The 24,760-nt window shown below is 43.6% G+C and overlaps 1 protein-coding gene across 2 annotated transcripts in view; it reads left to right on the top strand.

Moving 5' to 3' along the window:
- Positions 1-874: 874 nt before the first annotated feature.
- The window catches only part of LOC109883825 (zinc finger E-box-binding homeobox 2), a 76,904-nt gene continuing 53,018 nt past the window's right edge, over positions 875-24,760 (top strand). For both annotated transcript variants that reach the window (XM_031825399.1, XM_031825439.1), the window contains exon 1: positions 875-1,408. In XM_031825399.1, coding sequence (XP_031681259.1) covers positions 1,348-1,408 — 61 coding nt within the window. In that variant the 5' untranslated portion in view covers positions 875-1,347. The remainder of the gene's footprint in view (positions 1,409-24,760) is intronic.

Below are 24,760 nucleotides of genomic sequence, written 5' to 3'. Positions count from 1 at the left end.
ACATGCTTGTATTTGTAGGCCAATTTGTTGTGGGGTGTTTGGGATAGATTGCAAAGGTTGCAGTGTCAAACGTGTCCGTTTGGTCATACAGCAGACTAGCTCTTAACATTGTGCAAAGAGAAATATAAAACATACATGTAGTAATTTAAACTATTCAATTCTCTTGAACAAATAATTACAAATAATAGCCTATACATTTTTTTTGTATTCTGTAAAAGAAGTGGCTAAAATAGTATTGGACAATACTATGTTTACAAAGCAAAAAGCTTGCTTCACACACTTTAATAGATATGGATATGTCGGATATGATAACAGATCAGATTCTAACTACAGATCCTTAGACCACCAAACTATCAACTCCTCTTTATACACGGGGCTTACAGCATCTTTTTTCAAGTCTCGCTTTGTTTGTGGCTGGAACTCGATAGAATGGAGACAGTGGATAACTTCTATTTTACTGTCTGTAGCTTTTAACTATAACTTTTAAATTACACTCTGAAATGTCACCATGAATGCCCTGGTTGAGAGAATCCCCACACGTACACTGAGTGTACAAAACATTAGGAACACCTGTTCTTTCCATGGCATAGACTGACCAGGTAAATCCAGGCGAAAGCTATGATTGCTCATTGACTATTATGATATAGTATAATATACACTGAGTGTACAAAACATTAAGAATACCTTCTCCTTCCATGACATAGACTGACCAGGTGAAAGCTATGATACTTATTGATGTCACTTGTTAAATCCACTTCAATTGGTGTAGATGAAGGGGAGGAGACTTGAGATAATTGAGACATGGATTGTGTATCATTCAGAGGGTAAATAGTCAAGACAAAATCTTTAAGTGCCTTTGAACGGGGTATGGTAGTAGGTAGCAGGCTGCCCGGTTTGTGCCAAGAACTGCAACGATGCTGGGTTTTTCACAATCAACAGTTTCCCGCGTGTATTAACAATGGCGTATTAACGTCCAGTCAACTTGACACAACTGTTGGAAGCATTGGAGACAACATGGGCCAGCATCCCTGTGGAACGCTTTCGACACCTTGTAGAGTCCATGTCCCGACGAGGCTGTTCTGAGGGCAAAAAGGGGGGTGCAACTCATTATTAGGAAGGTGTTCCTAATGATTTGTAGCCGCGGGCGTGGTTATTATCACCGTGAAAGAACGCGCGGACAGGACCAACCTCTAATGACATCACTCACTTCTCTCCTCCCGCTGATCGACTTGTAGTTTCAGCAGGTTTCTGGTTACCGGCTGCGGACAGGCAATATCTCACACCATTCATTCTCAGGCACCGACACACCAGAGAGACGTTACCCGGGCAGAGTGAGCCTTTAGCGACATGATGGCAGAGGAGAGCCGGGGGAAACGACGGAAACAAGCGAACCCGAGAAGGAATCAAGGTATGAAATGTTCCGCACTGTGTAGTAAATTGTTGATATTGCTGTCTGCGGTTCATATTGATGTGCAGATCTCGCATGATTGAGAAGGTGTAGTGCGGACTGTAATTCTGACTTTGCTGCATCTGGACCTGTAAAATCTCTAGAAACCTTATCATTTAAAAACTTTGGTAACAGAATAAACGTTACTTAACATATGCATAGCCTACGGTCTGTGATTTACATGCCACTGGTATTTTGTTCTACTTTTTGCCTTTCGCCGTAGCGGCAGTTAATCGAGTATAGCCTCATGTGGAAAAACTAGAAACCTGTTCCTAAACTTAACGCGTAAACATGGGCCATTCAAGAAGTCACACTGTAACTCTGTAAAATGTGCGACAATATGAACCAACACCATACATACAGCGTGCATCTGCACACCTAACTTCGAATAATCCCCGTTTTCTCCAAGCACTGGAATTATAATTACATTAAAGCTTATGTATTTGGAAGATGTTGCATTTTCATATCTCAATAGTTTTATCTGTTTATAATCGCAAACTCCGCTATTATTTTAGTAATGCAGGTTTTTTTATTCGTATTTTTCAATATGCATTGTTATGATCATTTAACACTCAGACAGCAATAATACACATTTACTTAACCAGAGGCGAATTACTTAACTAGACCCGAATTACTTAACTAGAGGCAAATTACTTAACTAGACCCGAATTACTTACCTGGAGGCGAATTACTTAATTATACCCTAGACCCGAATTACTTACCAGAGGCAAATTACTTACCAGAGGCGAATTACTTAACTAGACCCTAGACCCGACTTACTTACCTGGAGGCGACTTACTTACCTGGAGGCGACTTACTTACCTGGAGGCGACTTACTTACTGTACCTCAGGCGACAAAAGAGGCAGCAACAGCACAGAGACTTAAGTTGGTCGGTGGAAGTTTTATTATTGAACCAGGCTAGTCAGTTAAGAACAAATTCTTATTTTCAATGACGGTCTGGGAACAGTGGGTTAACTGCCTGTTCAGGGGCAGAACGACAGATTTGTACCTTGTCAGCTCGGGGATTCGAACTTGTAACCTTTCGGTTACTAGTCCAACGCTCTAACCACTAGGCTACCCTGTGAGAGATGTATTAAATAATCGAAAACAGGCACAATTTATATTTTATCAAGTTAATAAACATTTGAGAGAGAGAAAAAAAAGTGTGACTTTGCTTCTTTGTTTCTTAAAACAATCATTGAATTAATAATTCAGCCTAGTATTGCGGGTGAATACATCTCATTTATTAACTATATTTTCGTTCATAGACAAAAACACGCGATGTAATAGCATAACAAAAACCCGTTTTACGTTTTCGTTTTTATATATCCAAATGCTTTACAATTTTCCTTACAATAACGTTAAAACATTAATATTATACCACCCACATCAATTCATATGTAGTACTGGTAAACAAGCACAACATTAGTTCAGTCACTTGTATATAATTTATTAAATAGCTTCCCATCAAACTGATGTCAATCATTGACTGTGAATGTGTTACATTTAACAGTGACGAGTGGAACTGATGTCAGAGAGTTCTACAGAGTCAGATAGGGTCTCTCTCTCTCTAACACACACACACACACACTGCGCAGGATGGTATATCATGCTATTTTGATTTTGGCCTTTACCGCGAACAGTGTTTCCTAATTTTGATGCAGAGCGAGGTGTGTGTGCTCGCCTAACGGTTCCCGCCATATTAAATATAGCTGGCACCCGTCCTTCCAACACTTCCTTTTCACAGTTCTACGGTACAGTACGTACACCAACGTAAATGTCGTCAAATCAGACACTTATCGTAATTACCGACAAGGGACCAGAAACAGTGACCACCAAATTACAAGTAGATCACAGACGTTCCTTTAACCAAATGCATTATGTAACATTGAGGGGTGTATCATTTGATGATGTATATTTAAATAGTACAACAAAGAAAGTTCAATAAAGTTCAATTTAAAAAATATATAAATATATTTTATAAATATTTAGGGTGTGAGGCTTCACGTCGTGACCAGTTGTTGTTTGCGAGGTATTGTATGACTTCTTTGTGGGCGTCAAGGCTCATCTATTGTTGTAAAACACGGTGTTTTACAACTGTCCAAGTTTAGATTGAAAAGAGATTCCAGATCCCAGTTTGAAACACAAAAAAAGCAGGTGATTTTACAACCGCAATATTGTGACTCAATTCCATGTAATTAAATACAACTCAGAACCCTGTACTTGTTGTGATCGGTGATTTGTTGACTCGCACGACGAGATGAAATGACTGCTAATGCGCAGACAGCTGATATGTTTCGTCTCGTGTTGGTGATGAATAAAATGCCTTTTACAGGACTTGACGCATAATGTAGAACAGATGGAAGAGACTTATCAAAGTTCGAAAACGATCCTTAGAGTTGCTCTTTTTTATGTATTTCATTTTTACTGGAAACAACACATTGTTGCTCCGTGTGTGTCTGTGCTCAGTGTGTGTCTGTGCTCAGTGTGTGTCTGTGCTCAGTGTGTGTCTGTGCTCAGTGTGTGTCTGTGCTCAGTGTGTGTCTGTGCTCAGTGTGTGTGTCTGTGCTCAGTGTGTGTGTCTGTGCTCAGTGTGTGTGTCTGTGCTCAGTGTGTGTGTCTGTGCTCAGTGTGTGTGTCTGTGCTCAGTGTGTGTCTGTGCTCAGTGTGTGTCTGTGCTCAGTGTGTGTCTGTGCTCAGTGTGTGTCTGTGCTCAGTGTGTGTATGGAAAGAAGAGATGCTGAGGGGAACAGTGAGAAGAATGTTCAGGCGATTGGCATATTTATTCTTGCAGTGTCTTCTTTTAGTGTGTGTCTGTGCTCCGTGTGTGTGTCTGTGCTCCGTGTGTGTGTCTGTGCTCCGTGTGTGTGTCTGTGCTCCGTGTGTGTGTCTGTGCTCCGTGTGTGTGTCTGTGCTCCGTGTGTGTGTCTGTGCTCCGTGTGTGTGTCTGTTCTCCGTGTGTGTGTCTGTGCTCCGTGTGTGTGTCTGTGCTCCGTGTGTGTGTCTGTGCTCCGTGTGTGTGTCTGTGCTCCGTGTGTGTCTGTGCTCCGTGTGTGTGTGTGTGTCTGTGCTCCGTGTGTGTGTGTGTGTCTGTGCTCCGTGTGTGTGTGTGTGTGTGTCTGTGCTCCGTGTGTGTGTGTCTGTGCTCCGTGTGTGTGTGTCTGTGCTCCGTGTGTGTGTGTCTGTGCTCCGTGTGTGTGCTCCGTGTGTGTGTGTCTGTGCTCCGTGTGTGTGCTCCGTGTGTGTGTGTGCTCCGTGTGTGTGTGTATGTGCGTGCTCCGTGTGCGTGCTTGTGTGCTCCTTGTGCATGCGTGTGATGTGTCTGAGGACTGGGGCACCAGATAAAACCACATGAATTTGGCAACACTAACTCAACAGATAGAGTTGAACGTTTATATCCATTAGAGAAAGGAAAAGACATGACATCTTTTCTTCTGTCTCCAAGAACTCTATTGGTTTCAGTCTCTGTCTCCCAAATAAAACTGTCAATGTCCACAGATATCAAGTGATGTGGGGGAATTAATACTTTCCATTGTCTCCGACATTGTTATAGGCTAGTTGCAGAAAAGTGAAGGGAAATAAGTCTATTGGAAACGAGAGGTTATCTTAGTGGGTGTACAATTTCAAAAGATGTGACTTCCCAAGTATAATATGTGAATGATTGGAAGCATGGTCATACAGGTCTCTCTGTCTCTCTCTCTGTCTCTCTCTCTGTCTCTCTCTCTGTCTCTCTCTCTGTCTCTCTCTCCTTTCTCTCTTTTGCTCTTTTTCTTTCTCTCTCATTTTCTTTCTTACTTTCTATCGATCTCTTTTTTTCTCTCTCCATCCCCCTCTCTCACTTTTTTCTGTCTCTTTCCCTCATTCCCAGTTTCTCGATTTCTTCTTTTTTCAAGTGCCAATTTATTTAAACTCTTTCCCCTTTTCCTTGATTTCCAAACCCCAGTCCTTGTGTGCAGCTGGGGCCCAGCTGTGTGTCGTCCCTCAGTGTGTGTGTGTGTGCCCATACGTGCACAGCATTGTCACAGTGGAAAGAGAGAGAGCAAAAGAAAGAAATGGTGTGAGTCTGTATAGCTGCAGTGCTGAGTTGGGCAAGTGTCCCAGAGTGGTGGAAAGGCCTGCCACCAGGGCCTATTACCAGGTCTCTTCAAGCCCAGCCACCAGGGCTTTTTGCCAGGTCTCTTCAAGCCCAGCCACCAGGGCTTTTTGCCAGGTCTCTTCAAGCCCAGCCACCAGGGCTTTTTGCCAGGTCTCTTCAAGCCCAGCCACCAGGGCTTTTTGCCAGGTCTCTTCAAGCCCAGCCACCAGGGCTTTTTACCAGGTCTCTTCAAGCCCAGCCACCAGGCCCTATTACCTAGCCTGGTCTCATAGACTAGACGTAACATAGTGAAGTATATCCGGAACACTCAAATTATTATGATACATGTGTTACCTCTGGCATGGTTACATAAGACAGCTAGTTACTTAAAGCAAAAACAAAAGTAGGATGGTTAGTCTGGGTGGATGGCTTGGTGTATAACGCAAGCATCTAGCAACCCAAAGGCTAATTTAGCTAATTATCAACTATTCAACTACTTACTACATTTTAACTACTTGACAACTACTTAGCATGTTTGCTAAACCTTCCCCTTCCTCTAACCCTTTTAGCTAAACCTTCCCCTAACCTTAACCTTAACCGTTTTAACCTAACTCTTTAAACTTAACCCTAGCCTAGCTAACGTTAGCCATTTAGCCACCTAGCTAGTATTCAGAATATATAATCTGTTTTACAAATTCGTAACATATTGTACGTTTTGCAAATTCGTAACATATAATACGAATTGTAATTCATAACATATCATACGAAATGGGTGCTGGACATCCACAAATGATAATGCAAACATCTAGAAACCCAAAGGTTGCGAGTTCAAATCTCACTATGGAAAACTTTAGCATTTTAGCTAATTAGCAATTTTTCAACTACTTACTACTTTGAAATTACTTAGCATGTTAGCTAACAATTCCCCTACCTCTGTTAGCTAAACCTTTTCCTAACACGAACCCTTTAACCTCACTCCTAAACTTAACCCTAACCTATCCCCTAACCCCTAGTCTAATGTTAACCAGCTAGCTAATGTTAGCCACCTGGCCAACTAGCTAGAATTTGTAACATGTCATAAGTTTAGCAAATTTGTAACATATTGTATGATTTACAAATTCATAACACATAATAGCCTAAGAAATGAGTGATGGACAGCCACAAATGAACACATATCATGTCTTGGTTTACATAAAATACGAAATGCTCTGAGACAAGGTTGTATTAGCCAGGCCTCTTCAAGCCCAGGCACCAGGCCTTATTACTGGAACTCTTCAATCCCAGGCACCAGGCCGTATATTACTGGAACTCTTCAATCCCAGGCACCAGGCCGTATTACTGGAACTCTTCAATCCCAGGCACCAGGCCGTATATTACTGGAACTCTTCAATCCCAGGCACCAGGCCGTATATTACTGGAACTCTTCAATCCCAGGCACCAGGCCGTATATTACTGGAACTCTTCAATCCCAGGCACCAGGCCGTATTACTGGAACTCTTCAATCCCAGGCACCAGGCCGTATTACTGGAACTCTTCAATCCCAGGCACCAGGCCGTATATTACTGGAACTCTTCAATCCCAGGCACCAGGCCGTATATTACTGGAACTCTTCAATCCCAGGCACCAGGCCGTATTACTGGAACTCTTCAATCCCAGGCACCAGGCCGTATTACTGGAACTCTTCAATCCCAGGCACCAGGCCGTATTACTGGAACTCTTCAATCCCAGGCACCAGGCCGTATTACTGGAACTCTTCAATCCCAGGCACCAGGCCGTATTACTGGAACTCTTCAATCCCAGGCACCAGGCCGTATATTACTGGAACTCTTCAATCCCAGGCACCAGGCCGTATTACTGGAACTCTTCAATCCCAGGCACCAGGCCGTATTACTGGAACTCTTCAATCCCAGGCACCAGGCCGTATTACTGGAACTCTTCAATCCCAGGCACCAGGCCGTATTACTGGAACTCTTCAATCCCAGGCACCAGGCCGTATTACTGGAACTCTTCAATCCCAGGCACCAGGCCGTATTACTGGAACTCTTCAATCCCAGGCACCAGGCCGTATTACTGGAACTCTTCAATCCCAGGCACCAGGCCGTATTACTGGAACTCTTCAATCCCAGGCAAGGCACCAGGCCGTATTACTGGAACTCTTCAATCCCAGGCACCAGGCCGTATTACTGGAACTCTTCAATCCCAGGCACCAGGCCGTATTACTGGAACTCTTCAATCCCAGGCACCAGGCCGTATTACTGGAACTCTTCAATCCCAGGCACCAGGCCGTATTACTGGAACTCTTCAATCCCAGGCACCAGGCCGTATTACTGGAACTCTTCAATCCCAGGCACCAGGCCGTATTACTGGAACTCTTCAATCCCAGGCACCAGGCCGTATTACTGGAACTCTTCAATCCCAGGCACCAGGCCGTATTACTGGAACTCTTCAATCCCAGGCACCAGGCCGTATTACTGGAACTCTTCAATCCCAGGCACCAGGCCGTATTACTGGAACTCTTCAATCCCAGGCACCAGGCCGTATTACTGGAACTCTTCAATCCCAGGCACCAGGCCGTATTACTGGAACTCTTCAATCCCAGGCACCAGGCCGTATTACTGGAACTCTTCAATCCCAGGCACCAGGCCGTATTACTGGAACTCTTCAATCCCAGGCACCAGGCCGTATTACTGGAACTCTTCAATCCCAGGCACCAGGCCGTATTACTGGAACTCTTCAATCCCAGGCACCAGGCCGTATTACTGGAACTCTTCAATCCCAGGCACCAGGCCGTATTACTGGAACTCTTCAATCCCAGGCACCAGGCCGTATATTACTGGAACTCTTCAATCCCAGGCACCAGGCCGTATTACTGGAACTCTTCAATCCCAGGCACCAGGCCGTATTACTGGAACTCTTCAATCCCAGGCACCAGGCCGTATTACTGGAACTCTTCAATCCCAGGCACCAGGCCGTATATCTGGAACTCTTCAATCCCAGGCACCAGGCCGTATTACTGGAACTCTTCAATCCCAGGCACCAGGCCGTATATTACTGGAACTCTTCAATCCCAGGCACCAGGCCGTATTACTGGAACTCTTCAATCCCAGGCACCAGGCCGTATTACTGGAACTCTTCAATCCCAGGCACCAGGCCGTATTACTGGAACTCTTCAATCCCAGGCACCAGGCCGTATATTACTGGAACTCTTCAATCCCAGGCACCAGGCCGTATTACTGGAACTCTTCAATCCCAGGCACCAGGCCGTATTACTGGAACTCTTCAATCCCAGGCACCAGGCCGTATTACTGGAACTCTTCAATCCCAGGCACCAGGCCGTATATTACTGGAACTCTTCAATCCCAGGCACCAGGCCGTATTACTGGAACTCTTCAATCCCAGGCACCAGGCACAGCATTTGTCCCAGTACTTTTCAATACATCAAAGCAGCAGCACCGAACACGTTTATCAGACACATATTCATTTGTTCACGTCACAGAGCAAAACAACATTAAACGGAGGAGAAAGCAGTACCTTCTCTAATTGGTCCAGCGAATTCAACCCCCCCACACTCGCTGCGACAGGATTCACTTGTCAACCACACCTCTCAACATCTATGTTTGATTTCACCAGCAACTGTGTTGTTGGACTGCACTTTGCACTTGGATTCTTTCTTCAATCATGTTCCTCTCTGGTCTGTGGAATCCCGGTGGAATATGACTTTGTGGCTGTGTTATCTAGTGGACCCCTCCTGCCTGCATGGATGCCTGCCTCATGACAGAGCAAACACACATTTTCATGGAAAATGTGGTATGTGTTAATAAAAACCCTTAATAAAAAGCAGTTTAGACGTCCTCTAAATCTAGAAAAGTCCGATCTATAGCTAGCTAAGGAAACTACCAACGTAGTAGTGGTGCTTTAGAGCAGCCTAGCTAGATGGCTAGCTAACATTAGCTATCTATGTTGATGCAATCATGCAGCCAGCATTTAGAATCACTGAATAAATGTGTTTGGCACAGGATATAGAAGATGAAACGAACTGCTGCTTACCCAAGGCCAAGGGACACTGACGTTCCCGAAAAGGTTAGTCAGACAGTTTGTTAATCCAGTCATGTTCGTTGGCATATTCTTCTATTTCCACTGCTGGTGATTATTCACAAATGTTTGTGGTGCAAATGTAACTGTCTTTAAAAGTATAAAATAAAATACAACAAATGCAAATTCTGGCACAAAGCAGCACTACACAGACAATATGAACACATTTGTCCAACCCTAAAAAGATGGATGGCTTTTAATACAGAAAGAGAGAATTTATGGATTCTAGCGTCACCGTAACTTTCACAAATACAGAGAGTCAGACCGTCAGTGACGACAACTAAACGAACTGGTAAGTGCAGGTTTGGTTACTGTAGAGTAATAGAATGAGTGACATTCAATATAATTATTTTCAATGAAAATGTTGAAAGTAGTTGATTTAATGATTGAATATATGGAGTTTACAGCCAATTAGTGAGCGCCAGGGAATAAACCTTTGGTGGGCCAGACGGAGACCAGGACGACGCGGTTAGTGAGTTATTACTTACACACAAAACAAACGATGTTACAAAGTAGCCTAGTGGCAGGGTAGCCTAGCGGTTAGAGTGTAGAGGCGGCAGGGTAGCCAAGCGGTTAGAGCGGAGGACTAGTAACCAAAATGGGTTGCAAGTTCAAATCCCAGAGCTGACAAGGTACAAATCTATCATTCTGCCTCTGATACAGGCAGTTAACCCACTGTTCCCAGGCCGTCATTGAAAATAAGAGTTTACTGACTTGCCTTGCCTGGTCAAATAAAGGTAAGATAAAAAACTGCCTTACATAAAGGTAGCAGAATGACTAATTGCAAATAGTAGGTTTTATGACATGAAATTGCAATACTTTTCTACATTGAAACCTATAAGTCCACTGCTTGTCATTGTGTGTATAGAGTGAAACCAAATATTCAAAAACATTGAAACCATTCTTTGCATAAGGCCTTCTATAGTAAGTAGTTCACTAAACTGCAGAGTATGTTGTCCATTGAAGTTGTTGTCTCTCTGGCTCTTTAGATATCATCTTCAGATTGAATGACACCAATGTGGTAGTTTGAAATGATGTGCTCCACCTTAGGCCAAGAGTGTTTCCAATTCACATGACCCGACAGGAACCCCCCCCCCCCCCCAAGAGTTTTACCTGACCAGGTCATGTGGTTATGGATAAACTCCAGGCCCCAGAAATGTATTTTTTTACAACACTTTTTTGAGCCTGTGCTGCCACTTCTGCAAACTGAATAACCACAGCACTCCGGAGGTGTGTGTGAGCCAGCTACACCACTGTTTACTGGCCAAATTCACACCTTTGAGTCTTTAACAGTATTTCCTGTGGCCTCCGACTCATTTACAATGTGACAAGTCTTTAGATATCTTTCTCTTCGTACAGTATGAAGATATTATGGGATGATTCAAACGTATGATATATAGTATATAGCAGTAGAATATATAGTATATTAATAGTCATATATAGTATATAGCAGTAGAATATATAGTATATTAATAGAGTCGTATTTAGCAGTAGAATATATAGTATATTAATAGTCATATACAGAATATAGCAGTAGAATATATAGTATATTAATAGTCATATACAGAATATAGCAGTAGAATATATAGTATATTAATAGTCATATACAGAATATAGCAGTAGAATATATAGTATATTAATAGAGTCGTATTTAGCAGTAGAATATATAGTATATTAATAGTCATATACAGAATATAGCAGTAGAATATATAGTATATTAATAGTCATATACAGAATATAGCAGTAGAATATATAGTATATTAATAGTCATATACAGAATATAGCAGTAGAATATATAGTATATTAATAGTCATATACAGAATATAGCAGTAGAATATATAGTATATTAATAGAGTCGTATTTAGCAGTAGAATATATAGTATAATAATTGTATGATATATATATATATACATGTTGTATATTTGACTGTTAATATACTATATTATACTATTATTATACTATTATTATACTATATTTTATACTATTATTAAACTACATACTATACTATTATTATTAATGCAATCCTGACTGGTTGCATTACTGCCTGGTATGGCAACTGCTCGGCATCCGACCGCAAGGCACTACAGCGGCTAGTGCCAACTGTCCAGTACATCACTGGGGCAAAGCTTCCCGCCGTCCAAAACCTCTATACCAGGCGGTGTCAGAGGAAGACCCAAAAAATGGTCAGACTCCAGCCACCCTAGTTATAAGACTGTTCTCTCTGCTACCGCATGGCAAGCGGTAACAGATATCCAAGTCTAGGTCCAAGAGGCTTCTAAACAGCTTCTACCCCCAAGCCATAAGACTCCTGAACATGGAATCAAATGGCTACCCAGACTATTCACATTGCACCCCCTCTTTACACCGCTGCTACTCTGTTGTTATCATCTACGCATAATCCCTTTAACTCTACCTACATGTACATATTACCTCAACTAACCGGTGCCCCCGCACATTAACTCTGTACTGGTACCCCCTGTATATAGTCTCCACATTGACTCTGTACCGGTACCACCTGTATATAGCCTCCACATTGACTCTGTACCGGTACCCCCTGTATATAGCCTCCACATTGACTCTGTACCGGTACCCCCTGTATATAGCCTCCACATTGACTCTGTACCGGTACCCCCTGTATATAGCCTCCACATTGACTCTGTACCGGTACCCCCTGTATATAGCCTCCACATTGACTCTGTACCGGTACCCCCTGTATATAGCCTCCACATTGACTCTGTACCGGTACCCCCTGTATATAGCCTCCACATTGACTCTGTACCGGTACCCCCTGTATATAGCCTCCACATTGACTCTGTACCGGTACCCCCTGTATATAGCCTCCACATTGTTATTTTACTGCTGCTCTTCAATTACTTGTTACTTTTATTTCTTATTCTTTTCCAACTGCACTGTTGGTTAGTGGCTCGTAAGTAAGCATGTGACTAATAACATTTTATTTTATTTGATATAATACAATAATAGTATAATAGCAGTCGAATATATAGTAGAATAATAGTATTATGTATAATATCAGTAGAATATACAGTATAATATAGTAGAATATACATTATAATACAGTAGAATATACGCTGAGTATACAAAACTTCATAATAGTAGTTTGATATACACTGAGTATACAAAACATTAAGGACATAGACTGACCAGATAAGTCTTGAGACAATTGAGAAATGGATTGTGTGTGTGTGTGTGTGTGTCATTAAGAGGGTGAACAGGCAAGACAAAACACGTAAAGGTGTTGCTGATGTCCGGTATACTCAGTGTCGGTACATATGGGACATACTGAAACATGCTACCAGTGTCATTACGTGTCAACATGCCCCCCTCTGGGTGGTCATTCTTCATTTTAGTCTTGGATGTTCTTACGCCAGAAAAACTTAGCAGGATGTGTTTCAAATGTCCACGTGTTTTGTAGAGAGGGGGTTTTCCAGCCAGCCAGTTAGCCAGTCAGCCTGCCAGCCTGCCAGTCAGCCCTATGCTGCAATTTATTGATATGTGCTGTTTAATAACACCTCAAATTAGCCGTCGTGTTCAGCAGTCATGTGTTACAAGACCCCGGTGGGAGGCAGAGTGAGTGCGTGACGGCATCTAAGCTAAACTCTCCCAACTGCCTTGCTTGCTGAGCTGATTGATGCCAGTGTTGACTAGCAAGTGAACTAGATGTTGAACTAGCTGTTAGCTGTGCAGGTTTAAGTTGATTATGTTGTGCAATGGAAGTTGTTTTCTGTTGGTGGTGAGCGAACTTAGGATATATTTGTTGTCTTAAGGGGAAGGTGTGACAGGCTGAGCTAAAGGTTGAAATTTAGCACGTATAGCTTGTTGGCAAGTAGGGCACACCGATTGGTGTCACCTCGTTACTCAGTATGTGTTACACCTGTGCTGGTTGCCATCTCGTTAGTGGGAAGGTGTTTCACCTGTGCTGGCCCAGTGCTCCGGTGGTCTTGAGAGATTTGGCGGGTTAACACCTGAAGTTGGACCTCCCTAGGTTTAGTTCCTGACAAACAATCCTTTATCTGATCTTCTCTGTTTTTCTTTAGCTCCACTTGTTGGTTTGCTTCCTGTCTTTTGGTGTGGGATTTTATTTTTTGTTCTCTTCTTGGGCAAATTTAGTGGGTGTCTTTTAGGTCCCAGTTGTCGCTAGTCAAATTTTTCAGAAGGGGTCTTTCAGAGCCCCTCCTAAAACCCCACCTGTTTAGTTTTGGTTGTTGTCAGTGACTCTTTGTTAGTTCCCCCTTCTGTTTGATCGACAGTATTGGTTTTTTTTTTAGCTGGGGAGCATAACGACCTCAACAGTGCTGTAAACATTACACCTGCTGGGACTGGGCCTGGCTGTTTGCTGCCTTTCCTCTCCTTCTGTCTCTGTCTCCCCTTACTCTCTCTCTTTGTCTCACTGTCTCTGTCTTTGTCTCCTTTGTCTGTCTCCTTTGTCTGTCTTCTTTCAGTCTTTGTCTCCTTTCTTTGTCTCCTTTCTTTGTCTGTCTTCTTTCAGTCTTTGTCTCCTCTCTCTGTCTTTGTCTCCTCGCTCTGTCTTTGTCTCCTCGCTCTGTCTTTGTCTCCTCGCTCTGTCTTTGTCTCCTCGCTCTGTCTTTGTCTCCTCGCTCTGTCTTTGTCTCCTCTGTCTTTGTCTCACTCGCTCTGTCTCTGTCTCCTGTCTTTGTCTCACTCGCTCTGTCTCTGTCTCCTCTGTCTTTGTCTCACTCGCTCTCTTTGTCTCTATCTCTCTCACTCTCTCTCTGCCTTTGTCTCACTATCACTCTGTCTCTCACTCTGTCTCTGCCTTTGTCTCGTCTCACTCTCTCTCTGCCTTTGTCTCATCTCACTCTCTTACACAGACTAATTTCTGAGGGTGTTGCTACAATCTAGGACCTGGCTTTTAGGCTTATGAGTGATTTAATGATGCATCTTTCCTACAAACAGCCAGGACTAAGACGTAACATCTTTCCTACAAACAGCCAGGACTAAGACGTAACATCTTTCCTACAAACAGCCAGGACTAAGACGTAACATCTTTCCTACAAACAGCCAGGACTAAGACGTAACATCTTTCCTACAAACAGCCAGGACTAAGACGTAACATCTTTCCTACAAACAGCCAGGACTAAGACGTAACATCTTTCCTACAAACAGCCAGGACTAAGACGTAACATCTTTCCTACAAACAGCCAGGACTAAGACGTAACATACTTTTCTACAAACAGCCAGGACTAAGACGTAACATACTTTTCCCAAAACACCACGCAAAGAGAACGTTGGCTAAGTGCGTCTGAGGCAAGTGTCAATATTGATAGGATCGAAAGTAAGACCACGCTGCTCTCGGATCAGTTTTCTCCATTAAAATCTTATCTTAACATTATCATTATTCCACAATACTGACCACGGATCAGCTCCTAGAGATTTTTACCACCTATGGCTTCAAATTATGCTTAACCTTTAATAATTTGCTAACTCAAGATTTGGCACATAATTTGTCTGAAATATATTCAGACAAATTAGACTGTAGCCTACAAGTAGCAAAATATAGCTATATTTATTGACATTAGGAACACGACATTAGGAACACGACATTAGCGTTGGCAGAGGTTTGACTGTTGGCCACTACACCCACTACTCAGTACCTGTCATCAACAGGTACCAGCGTGAACACATTATGGGGGAGAGAGAGGAGGGAACTCATTATGGGGGAGAGAGAGAGAGGAGGGAACTCATTATCGGGGAGAGAAAGAGAATTATGAGACTCATTAAGGGAGAGAGAGGAGGAGAATTCATTATGGGGAGAGAGAGGAGGGAACTCATTGGGGGAGAGCGGGAAGGAGGGAACTCATTATGGGGGAGAGAGGGAGGAGGGAACTCATTATGGGGGAGAGAGGGAGGAGGGAACTCATTATGGGGGAGAGAGGGAGGAGGGAACTCATTATGGGGGAGAGAGGGAGGAGGGAACTCATTATGAGGGAGGAGGGAACTCATTATGGGGGAGAGAGGGAGGAGGGAACTCATTATGGGGGAGAGAGGGAGGAGGGAACTCATTATGGGGGAGAGAGGGAGGAGGGAACTCATTATGGGGGAGAGAGGGAGGAGGGAACTCATTATGGGGGAGAGAGGGAGGAGGGAACTCATTATGGGGGAGAGAGGGAGGAGGGAACTCATTATGGGGGAGAGAGGGAGGAGGGAACTCATTATGGGGGAGAGAGGGAGGAGGGAACTCATTATGGGGGAGAGAGGGAGGAGGGAACTCATTATGGGGGGAGGAGGGAACTCATTATGGGGGAGGAGGGAACTCATTATGGGGGAGAGAGGGAGGAGGGAACTCATTATGGGGGAGAGAGGGAGGCGGGAACTCATTATGGGAGAACGAGAGGGAGGCGGGAACTCATGGGGGAGAGGGAGAAGGAGGAGGGAACTCATTATGGGAGAGGGAAGGAGGGAACTCATTATGAGAGAGGGAGAGAACAACGGCACATTATTATTTATGTAGAGCAATTTGCCAGATTCTAACTGAGTAGAAATGGTTCCTAATCACTTATATAGGTTGTTCCTAATCACTGATATAGGGTCAGTTATGTGTTCATGTACTTTAATGGTTAATGTTGATTGGGGGTTAGGGTAATCTGATCCTATGTCTGTGGTTAAGGATACATTTTAACCGTAGTGAGCAACACACGGTTAACAGTTATGTTATAAATGAAGTGAACTGCAGAAGGCTTTCTACAGAATTGAAAGAGAACATATTAGGCATTATGATTAGATAATCTTGGCAAAGGATCAGTGTAGTTCAGGTATGATAAGGGCGATAGGATCCTGGAGGCCGGAAGCTGTGTGTGTGAAAGGAAACGCCAGGGTCGCCTGACTGTCAGGAAATATCAGTTAACTTTATTTTGTTGTATTGAAGAATAACGGAACCACTGGCTATCACCACGGAGACAGAGACTGAGTGAGAAGCAGTTATCTGTTTCAGATTTGATTGAGAAATCACTAATGGTGAAGAAACTGAGGTCTGTTTGTTCAGCCAACGCTAAATGTAAAGCAAATATGGTGGAGGAACAGGCTGTCATATATATTATATATATATATATATCCAATAATAATAATAATAATAATTATATATATATATATATATCCAATAATAATAATAATAATAATAATTATATATATATATCCAATAATAATAATAATAATAATAATAATTATATATATATATATCCAATAATAATAATAATAATAATAATAATAATAATAATAATAATAATAATAATAATAATAATAATTATATATATATATATATATATATCCAATAATAATAATAATAATAATTATATATATATATATATCCAATAATAATAATAATAATAATTATATATATATATCCAATAATAATAATAATAATAATAATAATAATAATAATAATTATATATATATATATATCCAATAATAATAATAATAATAATAATTATATATATATATATATCCAATAATAATAATAATAATTATATATATATCCAATAATAATAATAATAATAATAATAATAATAATAATTATATATATATATATATCCAATAATAATAATAATAATTATATATATATATATCCAATAATAATAATAATAAATATATATATATATATATATATATAGAAATATATATATATATAGAAATATATAGAAATATATATATATATAGAAATATATATATATATAGAAATATATATATATATAGAAATATATATATATATATATATATATATATAGAAATATATAGAAATATATATATATATATAGAAATATATAGAAATATATATATATATATATATATATATATATATATATAGAAATATATATATATATATATATATATATATAGAAATATATATATATATATATATATATAGAAATATATATATATATATATATATATATATATAGAAATATATATATATATATATAGAAATATATATATATATATATAGAAATATATATATATATATAGAAACGCAAAATACCTTTTTTTTCATGCAAAGGTAGGGCTGGGCGGTATACCATATTTTACTATATACCAGTATTGATGCACGGACCGGTTTGGGTTTTTACTTTACCTTCTATAACGGTGTTTAATGTTTGGTTTGTGATACGCCATGTGTAACGTTCATTTTGATAGTTTACTCCGCTACTTGAGTCATGTTCTGCCTTATTATAATTATTATTATTATTATTATTATTGGACCCTGCTGGTCATCTATGAACATTTTGAACATCTTGGCCATGTTCTGTTATAATCTCCACCCGGCACAGCCAGAAGAGGACTGGCCACCCCTCAGAGCCTGGTTCCTCTCTAGGTTTCTTCCTAGGTTTTGGCCTTTCTAGGGAGTTTTTCCTAGCCACCGTGCTTCTACACCTGCATTGCTTGCTGTTTGGGGCTTTAGGCTGGGTTTCTGTACTGAGGTGTGGTCCTAGGGCTCGGGTCCTCCGGGAGAAGAGAGAAAAGAGAGAGAATTAGAGGGATCATACTTAAATTCACACAGGACACCGGATAAGACAGGAGAAATACTGCAGATATAACAGACTGATCCTAGCCCCCCGACACAAACTATTGCAGCATAAATACTGGAGGCTGAGACAGGAGGGGTCAGGAGACACTGTGGCCCCATCCGACGATACCCCCGGACAGGGCCAACCAGGCAGGATATAGCCCCACCCACTTTGCCAAAGCATAGCCCCCATACCACTGGAGGGATATCTTCAACCACCAACTTACTATCCTGAGACAAGGCCGAGTACAGCCAACGAAAATCTCCCGATCTCATGGGGGTGCGCCAACCCGGACAGGAAGATCACGTCAGTGACTCAACCCACTTAAGTGACGCACCCCTCCTAGGAATGGCATGGAAGAGCACCAGTAAGCCAGTGACTCAGCCCCCGTAATAGGGTTAGAGGCAGATAATCCCTGTGGAGAGTGGGGAACTGGCCAGGCAGAGACAGCAAGGGCGGTTCGTTGCTCCAGTGCCTTTCCGTTCACATTCATACTCCTGGGCCAGACTACACTCAATCATAGGACCTACTGAAAAGATGAACCTTCATTAAAGAGTTAAAGGTCGAGACCGAGTCTGCGTCTCTCACATGGGTAGGCAGACACTTCCGTAAAAATGGAGCTCTATAGGAGAAAGCCCTGCCTCCAGCTGTTTGCTTAGTAAATCTAGGGACAGTAAGGAGGCCTGAGTGTTGTGACCGCAGCATACATACTTATCATCAAGAACACCTCCCTGGCATTTTCATTCATTGTCATGTCAACACTGTATTCAAAGTTCCCATCACTACATTGTAACTATAGAATTATTATTATTATTATTATTATTATTATTTCCATGATTCAAGTATTTTGCTCTAAATCGCAAGTCAGATCGAAATTGCAACATTTGGTTAAAAATAAGACTAGATTGTTTGCCCATATCGTGCAGCCCTACTTGGCAGTGTGCATCAAAGCTGGGACTGAGAGACTGAAGAACAGCCATCACTAACTCAGAGAGGCTGCTGCCTACATGGAGACCCAATCACTGGCCACTTTAACAAATGGATCACTAGTCACTTTAAACAATGTCACTTTAATAATGTTTACATCTTACATTACTCATATGTGTATATACTGTATTTTATACCATCTACTGCACCTTGCCTTGTCAGCTTGGAGGGGATTCGATCTTGCAACCTTTCGGTTACTAGACTCTCTAACCACTAGTCTACCTGCCACCCCAAATATATTTATATGTACATATTCTCATTCACACCCATTTAGATGTGTGTGTATTAGGTCGTTGTTGTGGAATTAGGTCGTTGTTGTGGAAACTTGTTGGATATTACTGCACTGTCGGAACTAGAAGCACAAGCATTTCGATACATTGGTTAGCAGATGTTAATGTGAGTGTATGTGACCAATAACATTTGATTTGATTTGAAAATGTTCTCAAATGACTGATGGAAATACAGGAAATCATTTTTTAATTGGAGTTGAAGCGAACAGTATAGAATGGAGGAAGACTCATTGAAATCACTTCAATTGTATGTGTTGCCACCCTATGGCCCAGCCCTATGGCCCAGCCCTATGGCCCAGCCCTATGGCCCAGCCCTATGCACACGTCATGGTAACTGGTAGCAGGATTCAGGTCCAACATCAGCAACATATAAGAAGCCAAGGGGCGAGAGTACATAATGAAACCCAAAATCTCCATCATGGGTACCAGGAGGACTGACTGGACACACACGCATGCGCGCGCACACACACACACACACACACACACACACACACATCTGATAGAGATATATATATATATACACACAGACGGCATCGGGCACGCACGCACACGCGCGCGCACACACACACACACTGGAGGGGAAGTCTAATAACTTGTATTGGACAGGCATCTGGGGACGGTTCTGACATCTGTCTGTCAGTCTGGCTGATGTGAGTATGACAGGTCAGTGAGCTCTGACTGGAAACCTGGGACGAGGATCTGAAAGCCACCCGGCCACCATTCTGGGTAGTGGCATGCATTCACCCTTCTTCCTTCGTCTTCTTCTCTCTTTCGTTTCTTCTCCTCCTCACTCCCTTCTCTGTACCTCTTTTCTCTCTGTCCCCCACACTCCTTTGCTCTCTTTCCACCTTCGTTGGGTCCCCTGCCAGTCCCATGCTGTCGCCACCCTGGCTCCCCCATTGGAGCTGCTCCCTCTCCTCTCCCTCTCCTCTCCCCCCGGTCCCCAGCCCTGTACTGATGCCACACTGCCTCCCTCCCCTCTGTCCCACTGACGCCACACGCTGCTCCCCCTGCTGACCTCTTCAAACACCACAGCGCAAAAGACCCATGGCCCACAACTTCTGCTTTGACTTAGCACAGCTCTAACCCCAGGGCTTGTGATATACATGAAAGATACTCTTAAACTCCCAGTTTAAAACCCTTTTTTTTCTGGTTGAATTCACTTTTTTTTTTTATTCCGTAGATATTTTTTCTGAAATGTTTTTTTGTATCCCTCACCACACACTCTCTCTCCCTCTCCTCTCTCCCTCCACCACCACACTCTCTTTCCCTCTCTCTCTCCCTCACCACACACTCTCTCTCCCTCTCTCTCTCCTCACCACACACTCTCTCTCCCTCTCTCTCGTCCCTCACCACACACTCTCTCTCCCTCTCTCTCTCCCTCACCACACACTCTCTCTCCCTCTCTCTCTCCCTCACCACACACTCTCTCTCCCTCTCTCTCTCCCTCACCACTCCTCTCCCTCTCTCTCTCCTCACCACACACTCTCTCTCCCTCTCTCTCTCTCCCTCACCACACACTCTCTCTCGCCTCTCTCTCTCTCCCTCACCACACACTCTCTCTCCCTCTCTCTCTCTCCCTCACCACACACTCTCTCTCCCTCTCTCTCTCTCCCTCACCACACACTCTCTCTCCCTCTCGTCTCTCTCCCTCACCCACACACTCTCTCTCCCTCTCTCTCTCTCCCCTCACCACACACTCTCTCTCCCTCTCTCTCTCTCCCTCACCACACACTCTCTCTCCCTCTCTCTCTCTCCCTCACCCCACACTCTCTCTCCCTCTCTCTCCTCTCCTCACCACACACTCTCTCTCCCTCTCTCTCTCTCCCTCGACCACACACTCTCTCTCCCTCTCTCTCTCTCCCTCACCACACCACTCTCTCTCCCTCTCTCTCTCTCCCTCACCACACACTCTCTCTCCCTCTCTCTCTCTCCCTCACCACACACTCTCTCTCCCTCTCTCTCTCTCCCTCACCACACTCTCTCTCCCTCTCTCTCTCTCTCCCTCACCACACACTCTCTCTCCCTCTCTCTCTCTCTCTCCCTCACCACACACTCTCTCTCCCTCTCTCTCTCTCCCTCACCACCACACTCTCTCTCTCTCTCTCTCTCTCTCCCTCACCACACACTCTCTCTCTCTCTCTCTCTCCCTCACCACACTCTCTCTCCCTCTCTCTCTCCCTCACCACACTCTCTCTCCCGCTCTCTCTCCCTCACCACACACTCTCTCTCCCGCTCTCTCTCCCTCACCACACACTCTCTCTCCCTCTCTCTCTCCTCACCACACACTCTCTCTCCCTCTCTCTCTCCCTTCACCACACACTCTCTCTCCTCTCCTCTCCTCACCACCACGCGCTCCCTCTCCTCTCCCTCACCAACACTCTCTCTCCTCTCTCTCTCTCCCTCACCAACTTCTCTCTTCCCTCTCTCTCTCCCCTCACCACACTCTCTCTCCGCTCTCTCTCCCTCAGCCAACACTCTCTCCTCCCGCCCGCTCCTCTCCTCACCACACACGTCTCTTTCCCTCGCTCTCTCTCCCTCACCACCACGACTCTCTCTCCTCGCTCCTCTCTCCCTCACCACACACTCTCCTCTCCCTCGTCTCTCTTCCCTCACCACACACTCTCTCTCCCGCTCTCTTCTCCCTCACCACACACTCTCTCTCCCGCTCTCTCTCCTCTCACCACACTCTCTCTCCCGCTCTCTCTCCCTCATTCCACACTCTCTCTCCCGCTCTCTCTCCCTCCACCACCACCACTCTCTCTCCGCTCTCCTCCCCTCACCACACTCTCTCTCCTCTCTCTCACCACACCTCTCTTCCCTCTCTCTCCTCCTCACACACACTCTCTCCCTTCTCTCTCTCCCTCACCACACACTCTCTCTCCCTCTCTCTCTCCCTCACCACACACTCTCTCTCCCTCTCTCTCTCCCTCACCACACACCTCTCTCCCCTCTCTCCTCACCACACACTCTCTCTCCCGCTCTCTCTCCCTCACCACACACTCTCTCTCCCGCTCTCTCTCCCTCACCACACACTCTCTCTCCCGCTCTCTCTCCCTCACCACACACTCTCTCTCGCTCTCTCTCCCTCACCACACACTCTCTCTCTCCCTCTCTCTTTTTCTTTGTCAGTGCTGTGGTTCTTAATGCTGCCTCGGTGGTAGTTCTGCTGCTGCCTTGGCGATGGTTCTTAACGCTGCCTCGGCGGTGGTTCTGCTGCCTCTTTTCAGAGTTTAATTAGTCATTTCTTTTAAGGCATTGGCACCGCTTCACTCACACCACCACACACATACAAACACACACTAGAACACACAAACACACACTAGAACACACACACACACACACTAGAACACACACACACACACTAGAACACACACACACACACTAGAACACACAAACACACACTAGAACACACACACACACACTAGAACACACACACACAAACACTAGAACACACACACTAGAACACACACACACACACACTAGAACACACACTAGAACACACACACACACACACACACTAGAACACACACAAACACACACTAGAACACACACACACACACACACGCACTAGAACACACACAAACACACACTAGAACACACACACTAGAACACACACAAACACACAAACACACACTAGAACACACACACACACACTAGAACACACACACACACACACACTAGAACACACACACACACTAGAACACACACACACACCTAGAACACACACAACACACTAGCACACACACCACACTAAACACACACACACACACACACACACACACACACACACACACACACACACACACACACACACAACACACACACACACACTAGAACACACACACACACACACACACACTAGAACACACACACACACACCACACAACACACTAGAAACACACACACACACACACAACACACTAGAACACACACACACACACACACACTAGAACACACACACACCACACACACTAGAACACACACACACACACACACACACACTAGAACACACACACACACACACTAGAACACACACACACACACACACACTAGAAACACACACACACACACACACTAGAACACACACACAAGAACACACACACACACCACACTAGAACACACACACACACACACACTAGAACACCACAAACACACAACACTAGAACACACACACACACACACACTAGAAACACACACACACACACTAGAACACACACACACACACTAGAACACGAACACACACACACACACTAGAACACGAACACACACACACACACTAGAACACGAACACACACACACACTAGAACACACACACACACACTAGAACACGAACACACACACACACACTAGAACACACACACACACTAGAACACACACACACACTAGAACACACACAACACACACACACACACACTAGAACACACACACACACACACACTAGAACACACACACACACACACACTAGAACACACACACAACACACACTAGAACACACACACACACACTAGAACACACACACACACACACACACACTAGAACACACACACACACACTAGAACACACACACACACACTAGAACACACACACACACACTAGAAACACACACACAACACAGACACACACACACACTAGAACACACACACACACACACTAGAACACACACACACACACACTAGAACACACACACACACACACACACTAGAACACTAGAACACACACACACACTAGAACACACACACACACTAGAACACACACACACACACTAGAACACACACACACACACACTAGAACACACACACACTAGAACACACACACACACACACTAGAACACACACACACACACACTAGAACACACACACACTAGAACACACACACTAGAACACACACACACTAGAAACACACACACTAGAAACACACACACTAGAACACACACACACACACTAGACACACACACACAACACTAGAACACACACACACACACTAGAACACACAACACACACACTAGAAAACACACACACACACACACACACACACACACACACACACACACACACTAGAACACACACACACCACACACACACTAGAACACACACACACACACACACACACTAGAAACACACACACACACACACACACTAGAACACACACACACACTAGAACACACACACACACACTAGAACACCGAACACACACACNCACACACACACACACACACACTAGAACACAACACACACCACACACACAACTAGAACACACACACACACACACACACTAGAACACACACACACACTAGAACACACACACACACTAGAACACACGAACCACACA

The sequence above is a fragment of the Oncorhynchus kisutch genome, linkage group LG1 (assembly GCF_002021735.2).
Source record: "Oncorhynchus kisutch isolate 150728-3 linkage group LG1, Okis_V2, whole genome shotgun sequence".
Taxonomy (NCBI): Eukaryota; Metazoa; Chordata; class Actinopteri; order Salmoniformes; family Salmonidae; genus Oncorhynchus; species Oncorhynchus kisutch.
Note: the sequence above shows the minus strand (reverse complement) of the source record. Positions and strands in the feature narration are given on the sequence as shown.